This window comes from Ictalurus furcatus, chromosome 17, assembly GCF_023375685.1.
Source record: "Ictalurus furcatus strain D&B chromosome 17, Billie_1.0, whole genome shotgun sequence".
In the NCBI taxonomy this organism is placed as follows: Eukaryota; Metazoa; Chordata; class Actinopteri; order Siluriformes; family Ictaluridae; genus Ictalurus; species Ictalurus furcatus.
The window spans coordinates 5804002-5820313 of NC_071271.1; the positions used below are offsets into that span (position 1 = coordinate 5804002).

General features: G+C 37.9%; 1 protein-coding gene across 1 annotated transcript in view; it reads right to left on the reverse strand.

Annotated features, from left to right (window-relative positions):
• Positions 1–16312, reverse strand: part of LOC128621097 (dynein heavy chain domain-containing protein 1) — a 20042-nt gene continuing 3730 nt past the window's right edge. The window contains exons 7-20 of the mRNA XM_053646586.1: positions 15960–16109; positions 15129–15860; positions 13467–13884; positions 13285–13392; positions 12997–13173; positions 12697–12875; positions 11588–12601; positions 10459–10636; positions 6854–6979; positions 3458–3665; positions 3273–3364; positions 1675–1824; positions 920–1533; positions 1–630 (exon numbers count right to left, since the gene is read on the reverse strand). Of these exons, the coding sequence (XP_053502561.1) occupies positions 238–630; positions 920–1533; positions 1675–1824; positions 3273–3364; positions 3458–3665; positions 6854–6979; positions 10459–10636; positions 11588–12601; positions 12697–12875; positions 12997–13173; positions 13285–13392; positions 13467–13884; positions 15129–15860; positions 15960–16109 (4539 nt within the window). The 3' untranslated portion in view covers positions 1–237. The remainder of the gene's footprint in view (positions 631–919; positions 1534–1674; positions 1825–3272; positions 3365–3457; positions 3666–6853; positions 6980–10458; positions 10637–11587; positions 12602–12696; positions 12876–12996; positions 13174–13284; positions 13393–13466; positions 13885–15128; positions 15861–15959; positions 16110–16312) is intronic.

Below are 16312 nucleotides of genomic sequence, written 5' to 3' on the forward strand. Positions count from 1 at the left end.
TTGAGAGTTTGAAGACTTCAAAGTGAATGCATACCATTATGCTGGTATTAGTGAGATTTGTAAATTAATTTAATGCATGCATTTACCATTATAAATTTAACTGTAAAGAATAACTTTTCAGATTTTGTTTAATTATCTTTACGATGTCATTCATGCAAATCATTAAACCTTTTAATTAAAAAAAAAAATGCCAAGTTGGTGTGCAGTCTTTTAAATGTATCCCAATATTTATAATCGTTACCCAAATTTATTTTCGAGTGCACTGACTAATCTAACTCGTCTCATCTTGCAAAGTACTGGGTCTAATCTGGTCATAAGTGGAACATAAGTTACAATCTTGTTCTCTGAGAGGCTCCAGACTCCATCTTTACTCTGACTGTCCAGATATAGAGGACAGTTGTAGAGAGCCTTGGTGCAGGAATTAGAAGGTGAACTGTGAGATGAGTTGCTGATGTTGGAGTTTCTTACTTGAGCTCTTACCCAGAGAAGAGGAAAAGGACAAGGCTTGGGTGACATGGTGTCCTGCAGAGCTCCAAGTTGTGTATCCCACAATGCTCCATGTAGCTCCAATCCGGAAAGATAGATTCCATTTGAGGGCTTAAATGCTGGAGATGCTGCAGAACCTAGGACCTGAGGATGTAGACAAGCATTATGTTGGATGTACTACTATGTTTGAGCTGTTTATACTAAAAAGAAAAATGATTATCCATAACTTGGATTCACTTTAATTCTTTCTCACATATTTACCAGATCCTATTTAAGAACAGTAAGCAAATGATTGTCATGTGACAGAAGTGTTCATTGTGTGAAGTCTGTGGATTACTTGCGATAAAGGGGATAAAACAACTATTGCTTTGAAAACCACTGCCCAAAACTGGTTTAGTTGGTTAGTACTATTGTAAGATATGGTAATATATACCTGAAAATGCAACGTAATGTGGCTGATATCACTCTGTTTAATGTGGACAGTCTCTCTGATCAAAGCAGCTAGAAAACCATGGGGGTTAGCAAAGGCAGATAAACAATAGACAGGAGGTGAACCACTGTATTCTTCCAACTGATACATTTGGAGCAGGTCTGCTCGAGTCTCCAACTCTGGAATAATGGATGATTTGGTGTTGTGAGAAGCAGAAAGGTCTTTGGATGGTTGAAAAGCATTTCCAAGAAGTGATGACACTATCTCTGCTAGATTTTCCCACTCTGTCTGTAGGAAAGTATGGATGGGGCCCAGCGAGGCTTTTCCCTCACCCACACTTCTGCTCTCCGTTTTCCATTCAAACTTGGTCTGTAAAGCCTTTAATCTTTCTTGAGCCATTTTGTAGTCTGCAAGTTCTGGAAGATGCTCGAACATGCCATTATAATGTCCGACAGCTGCAAAGCTCTCTTCGGACTGAAGAAGTAGAATTCTGAGTGAGTGACTTCTTATTTTCACTATCTCACTTGTCATCTCTGCACTGAATCCCAGAAGCAGGGTATCATTGTTATTCAGTGTGGTTTCAAGGCAGTGCTGTACAGTTTTCAGAATGTCCTCATCTGAAAATAAATAAAGAGAAAGTAAGTTAAGTAAATGGTTCAAGGGTCTTTGTTTTGAGGATTTTTCCTTAAATAAATTAGGACCTTTTCCCATTATTGCAGGATGTTTAAAATGGTTTCTACAATATAGCGAATACATACCAAAATGTCCTCTCATACTGATCATTTCTGAAAGAATTTGAGGGCCACTACCCCATGTAGATGGTGGTGGTTGTAGACAAACTCTGCACACTGCTTCCACAGCTTCCAAATCAGCGGAGTCTGACACGTGACCACCATATATCAAGTAAGCTGTAGGCAAATTAGCACTGTAAACCAAGGGTTTTTAAACAACCCCTGCCAAACAATATGGAATCACCACACTTGGAGGTTGTTCACCCGGCTACTGTATATTTTATTTGTTACTTCGTAACAAATAAACAAATCACAGGTATGAGACAAAACAATTTTTGTTTTGTAATAGCTGAACATTCTGGCTTTGTGAAACATACCTCAAATAAGTTAAAAGAAATGATCTTAATGGCATATATTTTTTTCCAGATCAAGTAGAGGGTAAAAAATTATCATCACCTTGTAATTTTATATTTCTAAAACAAATACCAGCAATTATATGGCCAGCAAACAGTCCGGATCTCAGTCCGATTGAAACTTTATGGTGGAATTGAAAAAAATTGGTCCATGACTAGGCTCCATCCTCTAAAGCTGATCCGTCAACCACTGTTTGAGAAAGTTGGAACCAGCTTGATGGAGAATTTAGTTTTTCATTAGTGAGGTCCATACCTCAAAGAATTCAGGCCTCCATAAAAGCCAGAGGACGAGCAAAAAAGTACTAATTTGTAATTTTTTTTGTTGATTCCATAACTTTCTCCTCTTCTTGATATGGAAACAAATATGCCATTAATTAAAATAATAAAATTGTACTTGTGGTATGGTCAAGAAGCCAGAATGTTCAGCTATTAAATAAAAATTGTTGTCTCATATCTGTGATTTGCTACAAGATTTTTAAAAAAAAATCCGGGTGAACATCCTCTAAATGTGGTGATTCCATAATTTTTGCCAGGGGTTGTACAGATGGGTAACAAATTAAAGGAAAACTTGGTGTCTTAGTAAGTTGTTAGGCCACTAACCGCCAGAACAGGTTCAGTGTGCATTTTATTCAAGTCTCTTTAATTGTACTAGCGGGATGAAACACCTTATTTTTATTTATTTATTTTGTAATTATATTTTAATATTTTGAAGTGAATGCTGTCTAACATGCCAGTCTAAAATCTCCCCTAGGTGTTCAGCTGGGTTGCGATCTAGTGACTGAAGGCCATAGCATATGATTTACATAATTTTCAGTCATCAAACCATTCAATCATCCCTTGTGCCCTGTGGATGGGAATATTCTCATCCTCCCATTAAGATAGAAATGTTTCATCATAAGATAAAGGCAATCAGTCAGAATAATTTTGTATAGATCTGCAGTGACCCTTCCCTCTAAGGGACAAGTGGACCTAAACAAAGCCCTTTCTACAGCATTACAGAGCCACCAGTTTTTCCTTTGATACTTGAATAGGAATGATGGCTTGCTTTTATGTGAAATAGCTTATTCAGGACAGTAATAAATAATAATAATAAAAAATGCCATTTTAATGATTTCTCTTAAATTTTTTTTTTTTTTTTTAACTTTCCAGATTCTGCAAGGGGTATGTAAATTTATGAGCACAACTGTATAATGGAAGTAAAAGCATTGGTACCAGCTACATATTCCAGTGCTCCAATTGGATCATGGCACAGTTTGGCAATGCGGGCATATGCATCAGTCAGAGCGAGAAGGTCCTCGTAAGACCTAGGAGGGGTGAAGCACAGAACTAAATGTTCACAATGCCCATTTTTTTTTGTTATTCATTTATTTATATTTTGTAACATTTATGAACTTCACCATTTGTAAATGCTCCCGTTTCCCAGATGCTGCAGTTTTTGTCTCTGCATTAACACAGAATGAAGGATGGCTGATCGAAGAAGGGGATCCACCATGTTCATAGTTGGAAGAACTGTAGAGGTAACTTGACTCAAAGAGGAGCACAGCTCATCTTTCAGGTCCCACTGAGAGTCAAACACCAAATGCGTGGCACACATCCTAATAAAAGCTGCAGTGGAAATCAATTTACACACAGAAAAACAAAATTCGGTCACTTGCTGCAACTGGCAGTATGACTATTAAATTCACATCTGAATCTAGGTAATTGTGGTCTATTCTAATAAAAATCTTTATCATAACACATTTTTAATGGAAGAAGCATCAGAGCCACATTACACACAAAAAAACAGTTTAGTAAACCAGTAACACGTTGACACAGTCCTCTTAAATTTGTTCATTTATTTATTTACCTCTCCATACATTTCCTTTTATTCAGACCCCTTCACCCTTTATTGGACACTTTATTGTGTTAAACAATTATTTAGAAATTGATTAAATTGATTTTCTGGTCATCAATCTGCATACAATAATGGATAATGTTTTGCAAATCAAAAACCAAAATCTCTCATTTAGATAATTATTTGGACCAGAGGAGGCTGGTGGTGATATTAGATGGGAAGGCTAAAATCTAATAAAAATCAATAGCTTAACAATTAAACTATTAGGGTTGGCCAATCCACTATATAAGTTTTATTGATAATAAAATAATGAAAACAAACTAATTTTTCTGGATAAGGATGTTTGTTAAATGTTGTAAAGGTAAACAAGACTGGGGCAAATTATTACACACATGCTCCCAAACACATGCAATATAGCCAAACGTTTGTGGACAGCTGACCTTCACACCCATATGTGGTTCTTCCCCAAACTATTGTCAGAAAGTTGAGAGCACTCAATGGTATGTCTTTGTATACTGTAGCATTAAGATTTCCCTTGGAACTACATTAAGATGTACATTAACTACATGTTCCAGAATGACAATATGCTTGTGCATAAAGCAAGGTCCATGAAGACATGATTTGCCAAGGTTGGGGGTGGATAAACTCGAGTATCCCACAAAGAGCCCTGACATCAACCCTTCTGAACATCTTTAGGATGAACTGAAATGCCAACTGCACCCCAGGCCTACTTACCCGACTTTAGAGCCTGACCTCACTAATACTCGTTTCAAAATCTAGTGAAGAGGAAGAGTGGAGGTTATTATAAGAGCAAAGTGGGACTAAATCTGGAATGGGATGTTCAACAAGCACCCATCAAGTGTCCACAAACTTTTGGTCATACGGTATACTTAAGGGACACTGGGAGCTGCATTAGTGATTTATTTATTTTTTGTGTTTCAAACCAGTCATTTGGGCTAATATATTTAGCCCATTTTGGTGATGTTTCCATTATATATGCATCCTCCACTTTATTAGGAACACCTGTACACCTGTGCATTCATGCAGTTATCTAATCAGCCAATTATGTGGCAGCAGTACAATGCATAAAATCATGCAGATACAGGTCAAGAATGGGGAAAAATGTGATATGTGTGAATTTAACTGTGGCAGGGTTGATGGGCTGGTTTTAGTGTTTCAGAAACTCTCGAGTTTATATACAATGGGGTAAAAAACAAAAAAACACCCTGTGTGCAGACGGTCTGCAGCCTGAAACACCTTGTTGATGAGAGAGGTTATAGGAGAATGACCAGACTTGTTTGAGCTGACAGGAGGTCTGTAGTAACTCAATAAGCACTCTATACCATGGTGAGCATAAAAGCATCTCAACGCACAACAGCAGACCACATCAGGTTCCACTGCTGTGAGCCAAGTACAAAAACATCTGAATCTATCAAAAGCACAGACTCACCAAAACTGGACAGCTGAAGACTGGAAAAAGACCAGGTGATGTTTTTCCTAATTTTCAACTGTCTCAACTGACGACTGGGTCAGAACCTCTCCTAAACAGCAGGTCGTGGGCATCCAAGGCTCATTGATGCACATGGCTAGCCCTGTGGTCTGATCCCACAGAAGAGCTAATATAGCAAAAATTGCTAGAAAAGTTAATGCTGGCTATAATAAAAAGGTGTCAGAACACACAGTGCATCGCAGCTGGCTGCATATGGAGCTACATAGCCACAGACCTGTCAGAGTGCCCATAATGACCCCTGTCCACCACCGAAAGCAATTACAATGTGCATGTGATCATCAGAACTGGACCACGAAGCACTGGAAAAAGGTGGCTTGCTCTGATGAATCACATTCTCTTTTACATCATGTGGAGGGTTGGGTGTTTGTGCGCTGGTAACTTGGGGAGAGATGGCAAGCTGGTGGAGGAAGTGTGATGCTCTGGGCAATGTTCTGCTGGGAAAGCTTGGGTGCTGGTACTCATCTGGATGTTACTTTGACACGTACCACCTACCTAAAAATTGTTGCAGACCAAGTACACCCCTTCAAGGCTACGATATTCTCTAATGGCAGTTGCTTCTTTCGGCAGGATAATGCTGAAAACATGACAAAGAGTTCAATGTGTTGACTTGGCCTCTAAATTCCCCAGATCTCAATCTGACCGAGCATCTGTGTGATGGACAAACATGTCCAATCCATGGTGGCCCTACCTCGCAACTTACAGGACTTAAAGGCTCTTTTACTAATGTCTTGGTGCCAGATAGCACAGCACACCTTCAGAAGTCTTGTGGAGTCCATACCCCAGTAGGTCAGAGCTGTTTTGGTGGCACAAGGGGGACCTACACAATATTAGGCAGGTGGTCCTAATATAGAACAACAGAGGTTAGCTTTTTAAAATCTGTTTATTTTATGAACGTGTATAATAAATGTTTGGCTATTTATTAGGGTCATAAAGCTTTTTAATTCCAGAACTTTCAAATGACAAAACATATTATGGTACAATTTGATGTTATTTACTGTATTTGTAACATTTTCACTAGTGGTCTCAGACTTTTGGACCCCACTGTACCCTACAAGTACCTTTTCAATATTGTATCAACATACACAGCTGAAGGCCCACAAAAAATTTCTTGAATTAGATAATTTAATCAGGAAGATAAGATTGCTCATTTCCAGTTTAGCAGATCTTTGAAAATTCCAAATCTCGCATGTCCCTGGCTGTTGTAAAGACTATTTCAATCACTCTTTCAGGGTACTTTGCGCTATTGTGCCAGAGGGTGAGGGTACTTTGTGCTCTGTGTTTTCAGAGTGTTCTACCTGTTCACCCCTTCTGATGATATCAGGTCAAACATTTTAAGATGCAAGTGCTAAGAAATTAAAAAGTTAGTAGTGAGTTTTTAAATGACATAATCATAACACAATACAAAGAATAAGAATGTATTCAGTGGAAAAATAATAAAATATTCCACACCTGGTATAGAAAGCGGAGCATTGCCTTTTGTTATAAACCACAGTCGAAAGTGTGGATGCACTTGATTTCCTGCACCTCCTCCAATTGGATTAAGCCCCATATCTGCCTCAATATTCGTCCAGTGCCCTCAGGTTTTCAAAAGAAAAATAGTAAAGCATAAGTTTTGAGACAATGAAGTAAAATTTACAGTTGGTATCACACAATGATTTTTATTTCAGGTCAAAAAATAAAAGGCATGTGTCCATTTTTATTTATGGTTAATTATTTTCATGAATGTGAAAAAATAATTTTATTGTGACCTTGTGTTTTTTCATTTATTTATTTATTTAAATTTCCAGTATTAATTTCCAGTGGGGAAAACAGTACACCCTCCTTCAATTCTATGTTTTTATTTATCAGGGCCTAAATAACTGTTGTGGTCCTCACCTATTTTATAAACAAACAAATAACCTCAGGTGACAACAATAACAAAAAAAACCCTACACACAACAGATTTCAATCTGTTGGTCAGGTGTCCACATATTTTTGGCCATATAGCGTATGTGCTGTGAATATGCATGATCCTGACTGATCTTATGTGTGACTGGGTTTGGTAATTGTGTTCTGTTTTTTCAGAACTAAAAAAATCAACAAGTAAATCCACAAGGCTAATTCAACTTGGAGTTGGGAACCCCTGTGATAATCCATGTTAGAGAAAAGCTATTTGGTGTTGCTTCCATAAATTTCACCTGCAAACTGTCTAAAGTTTTTATTTGTTCACACACCCCTTCCAAATCTGTAACCTTCTGACAGACTCTTCAGTGACCAGCCTTCCTATGTTCATTTGAAATTTTTTGGTAAGTGTTAAAGCCTCTGTTAAGCCTCTGTTGATTCTAAACCATTTTCTTTATTAAGTAAAATTCATTCTCAGCTGGATTCATAACACTGATTAATTTATTTTTTCTCTGCCACTATTGCTTACATCAATAAAGACCAGTAAGCTAGTTCCAGAGGTAGGAATGTCTAATCATTGGTTTTATTTCTGCATAAATATGACCTAAGACATCATCAGAAGTCCTTAAAGTAGATAAAGAGAACCCAAGTAAACAAATGAGACAATAAATGTATACTTGGTCATTTATTTATTGAGGAAAATTATCAACTATTTCATATCAGTGAGTGGTAAAAGTAGGTGAACCTTTTCTTTCAGTTTCTGGTGTGACCCCCTTATGCAGCAATAACTGCAACTAAATGTTTCCGGTAACTGTTGATCAGTCCTGCACATCAGTTTGGAGGAATTTTAGCCCATTCCTCAGTACAGAACAGCTTCAACTCTGGGATGTTGGTGGGTTTCCTCACATGAACTGTGCTTGCTTCAGGTCCTTCCACACCATTTCTATTGGATTAAATTCAGGACTTTGAATTTATTCTTCTTTTACCGTTCTTTGGTAGAATGACTTGTGTGTTTAGGGTCGTCATCTTGCTGAATGACCCACTTTCTCTTGAGATTTAATTCATGGACAGGTATCCTGACATATCATGTTACACTTCCACAAATATGTATTGTGATGATCAGACTTTGATAGATGCCTGTTCTTTAAATAAAACTGGGTGCTCACTCACACCTGATTGTCATCCTATTGAATGAAATCACCTGACTCTAATTTCACCTTCAAATTAACTGCTAATCCTAGAGGTTCACGTACTTATGCCACCCACAGATATGTAATATTGGATAATTTTCCTCAATAAATAAATTACCAAGTATAATATTTTTGTCTCATTTGTTTCATTGGGTTCTCTCTGTCTATTTTGGGACCTGTGTGAAAATCTGATTAAGTTTTAGGCCATATTTATGCAGATATATAGAAATTTCTAAAGGGTTCACAAACTTTCAAGCACCACTGTATGATGTGCTGTGCTGAAAATTGCATGTGAGTTACAGTCTTGCATTTGTTTTAAATCTATTTGATCTTCAGAACTTTGGTTTTCTATTATTAGTAGCACCTGGTTTTCATTGTGATTTATTCCTTCTGTTGTCCTCTTACTATCCGGCAAGTGTTACAGAGCCATTCATACCTGCAACAGCAGGCTCAAAAACAGCTTCTTCCTGGGGCCCATTTCACAATTAACTCTGAACTCAAGTAAGGACACTGCCCAACAACAATCAGTGCGTTTACACGGACAACAATAATCCACTATTAACCCGATTAAGATAATACTGTGATTAAGAAACTACCATGTAAACAGCAATTTTTAATTACCTTAATGTAATTAAGTTTATACTCAAAGTAAACACTAATCAAATTAAGACATGTGGAGTACTCCTGTTTTAGTCGCATTATCGACGTGTATTACAGACATGTAAACACCTTAATCACATTATTAACGTCGTGTGGGAGTTTTCACCGCATTTTGCGACAGGACACGATCACACACGGCAGTGCTCAACATTTTACGGCGAGCAAGAGAGTACGGCTGCGTCCCGTATGAAGTTTATTTTTCCCCTACTATAGGCCTGTAGTGGGGAAAAATACATGCATCTCGGCTACTATATAGACGGTAAGTACGCGGTTTGGGACGCAGCCCACGGCTTCAAGCAGTTGTCTATTTGCACGTACAGCATAACAAATAATTAACTGCACTTAAAGCATTCATAAAAATTTTTAATAAAACACCAAAACTGTATACGGTACCGTAACAAAGACGAACTCTATGTTGATGTGTGAAATTCTGGAGGGATGTCGGATGGCGTGGCGCAGAGACGTAATGACGTGTGCTGTTAATCTAATTATGTTCTAGAACATGTAAAACGGGTACGTGAAAGGAGTATTCTAAAAGCGACTCATGTAAACACCTTAATCACATTATTATCTTACTCGGAGTAAGGTCAACAATTAGATTACTGCTGTCCATGTAAACGTAGTCAATGACAGCAGCACAATAATTAGACTAACTGTCAAATCCTATGTGCATATATATAATTCAGTTATCCTCAATTTACAGTAATCCCCAACATACAATCCCTCATACATGCAATATTTCATAAGTGCTATATTCACCTTGAATCTGTTCGTATGTGTAATATTTATGTTTGCACTCATATTGTTTGTACTGTACCTGTATTTATTGTCTATTTATTGTCATTTGTATTGGAGTGATATTTGTAGTTTGTAATTCCATAATGATTTAGCCATCAACTTGAGATATCACCAACAGAATTTTGTTGTGTCAAACACAATGACAATAAAACTTAGAATCCTTAAATGCTTCCTTTTACCTCAAAACCAAAATGCAAACCGCATTGGAAACAATAACCAATGCTATGCTCACTACTTTTTTTATGCATCTTCAAATGGGCGAACATGGTAAAATCGAGTAACCTGTCAATTCCATGAATATTTCACTCATCTGAGTAATTCAAATTAATTGGGATATAAAAAAAAGCATTATCAATATTCTGTACTTTAGTCTTACGCTCTTTTTTTTTTTTGAAAGAAAATACTAATTATAAGTATGCTACAAAAATAACGGTTTTACTCCATTAGCCTAATGCTTATGGTTAAACATTACTAATTAAAGAATTAAGCCATAGCTGAAGACTGAGTGAAGGGAACTGCATTTACCATTTTCTGTGCAGGATATTAACTGCCTTAGCTGAGTAACGACTCTGGCATCCCAATGATCAAGCAGGTGACAGTTATTCAAAACTAGCCAATAGCCAGTCTGAGTAGCTGTATTAAGTGAGGACAGAACATCATCTGTCTGGCATTTAGAACCAAATGAAAGTACAACCACCTTCACCTATTGAGAATCATGACAAAAATATGAAACATCACATATTAGCAAAGCATAAAACTTTGCCATGCTAAATAAACGTTTTAACATTTATTTAGCATGTTAAATGTAGTCCATGAGTAAAAAAAATACACACAGGGGGTGGACAAAATAACAGAAACCTGTAACAATATATTAATATCAAGGACCTAATAAGAAGTAAGGCTACCATGCATAGTTTGTGGCAGGGATTCTGGACCACTCTTTAAGAAAACATTCCAGTTCTATGAGTGGTGGTTGTGAATATCTATTTCACAGTTGGTACTCTAGCACTTCTCATGAAGGTACAAAAATGTTTAAATCTGGTGATTGAAAAGGCTATGTAAGGCAATTGACTTTAGGGTGTCCATCAAAATACTGATGAATAATGTTAGGAGTATGTATAATAGCATTATCTTCCTTGAATATGGAAATATCACCAGGAAAGATTGTTTCCAACCTAGGGTGCACTTGGTCCTGTAAAATGTCATATTGCATGAGATGGCTGCACAAAACATTATGGGTCACCCACCATAATTAACAGTTGGCATTAGATGCTTGAAAGCGTAATTTGGCTTCCTGTCCAGATGTATGGTGAAATCCATACAGGAAATATGGGGAAAGTTGACTCAACAGACTATATTACATTTGCCCATTGCTCAATGGTTCAGGATTTGTGCTCTTACACCAAAGGCCATAGATGTATCATGAATTCCAGCTTTGTGAAGTTCAACATACAATTTTATTTGCAATTGAGTCACAGAGGTGCTCATTTAATTCTTTGGTGGCTGCACTTTTGGGGCATTTAGCAACATATGGTGACATGATTTTTAAGACTGTTGCCCTTGAAACTTTAAATATGACTGATTTAGTCAAGGTCATTTTCTTGTGGCGTTTCTGTTATTTTTCCAATCCTTGTATTATAATAAATTATAATACCTCTTTCATCTCTGCTTGGTGCAGAACAGAGTGTTTAATCCAGTGCAGTGGGTGGATGCCTCCTGACCCATATTCTATTTGACTTGGCATAGTTACAATTACTGGACCTTTATTTCTGGATAAAAAGCTTGAGAGTGCTTCTGGAGAACTGGTGTGAGGACCACCTGCCACAGTTGATCGTATACTTTGTCCTTGCTGACAAGCAGAGAGATCATCCACCACTGCTGCAAGCCATTGTGGACAGAATGTCTTCCAAAGAATAGCACGCTGTAATGTTGTCAATTGGGTGTGTGACTGGCAAGGAACAGTTCCAACCACTGTGGCCGAAGGAAAGTGAAAGTACTCCTGCCATTGTCTGGATGAATTCCTCAAAGAGGCGATCAAGCCATGGAAGGAAGAGATTTTCTCTAGGAGACCTAAAACAACTTTTGCATGGGTTGGTATCCAGCTTGGAAGCATTGGACCAGATTGTTCAGGTGATGGATCATATTCTGCGGATTCAATGTTACTGAGTCCTCTGAGAAAAATGACACGTTCAATCTCAGAGCAGCCCGCAGTGTGCATGAAGAATGCAACAGAAAAAAACAACCTCAGTAGTTCTGCATGGTTCTGGAATAAATAGGGTCTATAGTGATCAAGTATGTGGGACACTATCCTGTGTGAAATGTCTGACATGACAACACCCTCCAACATCTCAGCACTGCATGTAGCATCTGGCCAACCCTTTAGGGCTAACGTTTTCCTCAAAGCAATCAAGAAGTTGCACAGGGGAAAAAAGTAAAAAGGATAGAGCCGTCCCACATCCTGGAGAGCCCTATAAAGGGCTGTTGCCAGTGCTGTTATGCCGTGAAAGTCATTCATTATTGCTTTGTGACCATCCATTTCATTGGACAGCTCTTCAATCTCTGCTTGAAGCCTCAGTGAGGCTCTCTGACATAGTGACACATATGGAAGGAACTCGGGATCCTGCAGTAGTGGGATGGACGACTGCAGGATGTAATCCAACAAAGAAACCTTAAATATTGGAAATGCACACAATGACCTGATTACTATATTTGACCATTTTTAATTTTTTAACTGTTCAAAAATAGTATTCTTTATTATTTTACCTCATCTGCATGAAGTTTATCCTGAAGCACTTGTTTATCTCTCTGCAACTGGCAAAGCTTCAACCAAAGTTCTGAACACTTAGACTGTATTAAGTCACTCAGAATAATACCCTGGACTTCTGATGTGCTTAGAGATAGATCTATAACGTTCACCTTCATCAATATTAAGGGGTGGATCTCTAACAAAAAAAAAAGGAAATGGAAGTAAATGACTAAATGACAATACATAATTGCAAATGCAAATCAGTATTACTCAATTTTGTTACAATCATTGCATTTATGAATGCAACAATTTCCTACCATCTAACAGAAGTTTTGCTGGAAGAGAGGTGCTAAGAAACAGGCAAAATTCCGGGTGCAGTGCTTTGACTGGATGGAACACATGAAAAATGTGATTTCCAGCTGGCCGATCTAACATACTGAGGAACTCTTCCCTTGGCACAGCATGTTCAATTTCAGTCACCAAAACTTTCATACCTGTTTAAGTGCAGCAGTATTGTCAGTTGTACCATATTATATGGGAGAGTATTGCTAAACTAGAATATTCTAAATGGACTGAAAAACTTACAAACTGCATAAATTACCAACCTTTATTTGCACCATGACTGATTTTGTGAATAAATTCTGGGTCATCTGCAGAAACAATGAGCTCAAAGTCTTCTTTTTCAGTTCCTCCAGCATTTACTGGGAACAGGCCTGAATATTCAAAAAAAAAAAGTGGAATCACAACTTAATATGTAACAATTATAAATAAATAAAGAGCTACTCACCTGTCAGCCTTGTTTGGCAACTGCGTTTTTTATGTTGCTGTGTGTCTGTAAGCAAAGCCCATTTGTGAGCCCATGGAGCTCTATGTCCCCACAACAACAGTTTTAAGACATGATTGGGAGACACTGCTTGAATGAGATGTTGATCCCTCCCAAGTGCTTGTGACAGAACCCTGTGAAGCTCCATAGCCACAGGAATATGTTCAAAGTGGGCATTCTCAGTAGAATGCAACTGTGATTCATCAAATAAAGATGTTCGTATATCTTCTGGACCAATGATAATCTTGCCTGTGAGGCACATTTTGTGCCACTTTTTTAGCAGATCCAGTCGAATATCAGGCCCAAATGGGCCCAAATATGTTATTGCAGCAGCTAATAACAATGCATCACCTGGAATGGTGTGGTCATTCATTTCAGTTTCCTACAGAAAGCAAATTAATCAGATTAACACATTGGATAATTGACATATAGTCCCCTCCAAAAGTATTGGAAAGGCAAGGACAATTCTTATAGCTGTTGCTATACACTGAAGACAGTTGGGTTTGATATCAAAAGATTAATATAAGATAATATATCAACATTTCCTGATATTTACATCTAGATGTGTTAAACTACTTAGAACATGCCACATTGGGTGGCAGCCCCCCCCCCCCCGTGATCAAAAGTATTGGAACAGTAAATTAATATAAAGAACACTTCATATTTGGTTGCATATCCCTTGCTTGCAATTACTGCATCGATGCATTTTGCATGCTGTTCATCCCAAATAGATTGGATGCATTTCTCTGTAAATTGGCAGATATAATGTGTCTGTAGACTTTGGAATTCATTCTGCTGCTGTCATCATGAGTTACATCATCAGTAAAGATTAGTGAGCCAGTTCCAGAAGCAGCCATGAAGCCATGACACTACCTCCACCGTGTTTTACCAATGAGCTTGTGTGTTTTGGATCATGAACAGATCCTTTCATTCTCCACACTTTGGACTTCCCATCACTTTGGTTAATCTTGGTTCCAGAATTTTATTGGCAGTATATCTTTCCAAATTCCAATCTGGCCTTCTGAGTTTTACTGCTCAAGTTTGCATCTTGGCCTCTACATTTCTGCTCTTGAAGTCTTCTTCAAATGGTGGATTGTAATTCAGCCCTGCCCTGCAGATGTTTTTGGTGATGTCACTGACTGTTGTTTTTGGGTTTGTCTTCACAGCTCTCACAATGTTTCTGTCAGCTGCTGTTGTTTTCCTTATCCGACCAGTTCCATGTCTGGTTGTTAGTACACCAGTGGTTTCTTTCTTTTTCAGGACATTCCAAATTTTTTGGAATATTGGCTATGCCCAATACTTGTGCAATGGCTTTGATAAATTTTCCCACTTTTCTCAGCTTCAAAATGGTCTGCTTTTCTTCCACTTACAGCTTTCTGGTCTTCATGTTGGTTTATCCTTTTTAACAACAAATGTAGTCTTTACAGGTGACACTAATTTATTATTGTTTAAACAATCAATCAATCAAACAGGGCACACCTGGGCAACAAGAAACACCTGAAAGCTGTAATTCAATATGTATATTCAATATCAAAATCAAAATAATTGGCCTTGCTGTTCCAATATTTTCAGAAGGGACTGAATAAATGACATGAAAAAATGTGAGATTAACTAAGATTTATTTACCTTTTTAGCCATGTTCCATTTCTCAATGTAACAGCTTACTTGATTAATAGTGACAGCAGCCTCTTTCTCTTGGATTTCAACCTTATGGAGCTGGGCTGAAAGCTCCTTTAAATTGTTTCTGACAAACTGGTGTTGCTTCTCAACAACCTCTAGTCTGTCTCGTGCAGCCTCTTCCTGCAGCCGAGCCACCTGCAGCCGTGCACGGATTTCAACCATGCAATTATTTAAATGGTTCTTGTGAGCTTCCTGAGGAGCCATACGGCGTTTAACACAGGCATACTGGTACACTGCTCGCACCCAGCTGCACAAAGATTCACAAGCCTGGCTGACATCACAGACTAAGTCTGTCTGGAAGTTTGGAGCCTGTACAATTTGTCCCAACTCTTCAAACAACTCATTGCTTAACTTTGAGTGATCAAAAAATTGCATTTCCTGGAGTAAGATGAGTAAAGGAGAAATAAGTTTTTTACTACTGAGATTTAAGCAATATACTGGACTTTTTGGTATTAAATAACTAATAAAATGCAAGCAATTAATAACCTGTAAGAAATTAGGCTGCCCTAAAAGATGTTTGCCACTTTCCCAGTTGCATGGGCAATTGAATAGCATGCATATAGCATTCATCAGAATGACTACTCCTTCAGGGGGATGCCTGTAGTGTCTGACTTCATCCAGGTCAGACTGATTTAAAGAAAGCAGAGCCAAAAGGGCTGCCTGATACAGTGGAGTCACCTAAATGGAATGAAAGTTAGTTTACCTTAACAAACAAACAAACAATCCAGATATTGGAAAAATTCCCAAATACATGTTAGATAAAACAGCTAGTCTTACCTCTTTGAGGGCATCTTGAGCTTGCTCTTCTGCTAGATCTAATTGTTCTTGTAGATGAGAAAGCCAGCTCTCTTCCAATAAGCAATGCTGATGAGTCTTTTCACAGACTGCACGCTCAGTGTCCATAGCCATTTGCAACTGGCTTAGCTCCTGCAACAAAAGTTACAGTAGTACACTCCAGGTTTTTATGAACATACCATCAGTAATATCATTTGCAATATAAGGGCAATATGGAAATTGCCCTTACATTCAAATACAGTTCAATTTAAGGCAAATGCAAAACAGTGTTCTCCTTAGGTATTCTAACAGTAATACCTATAGGCATCAGTTTTCTAACACTAGAATTAGAAGGC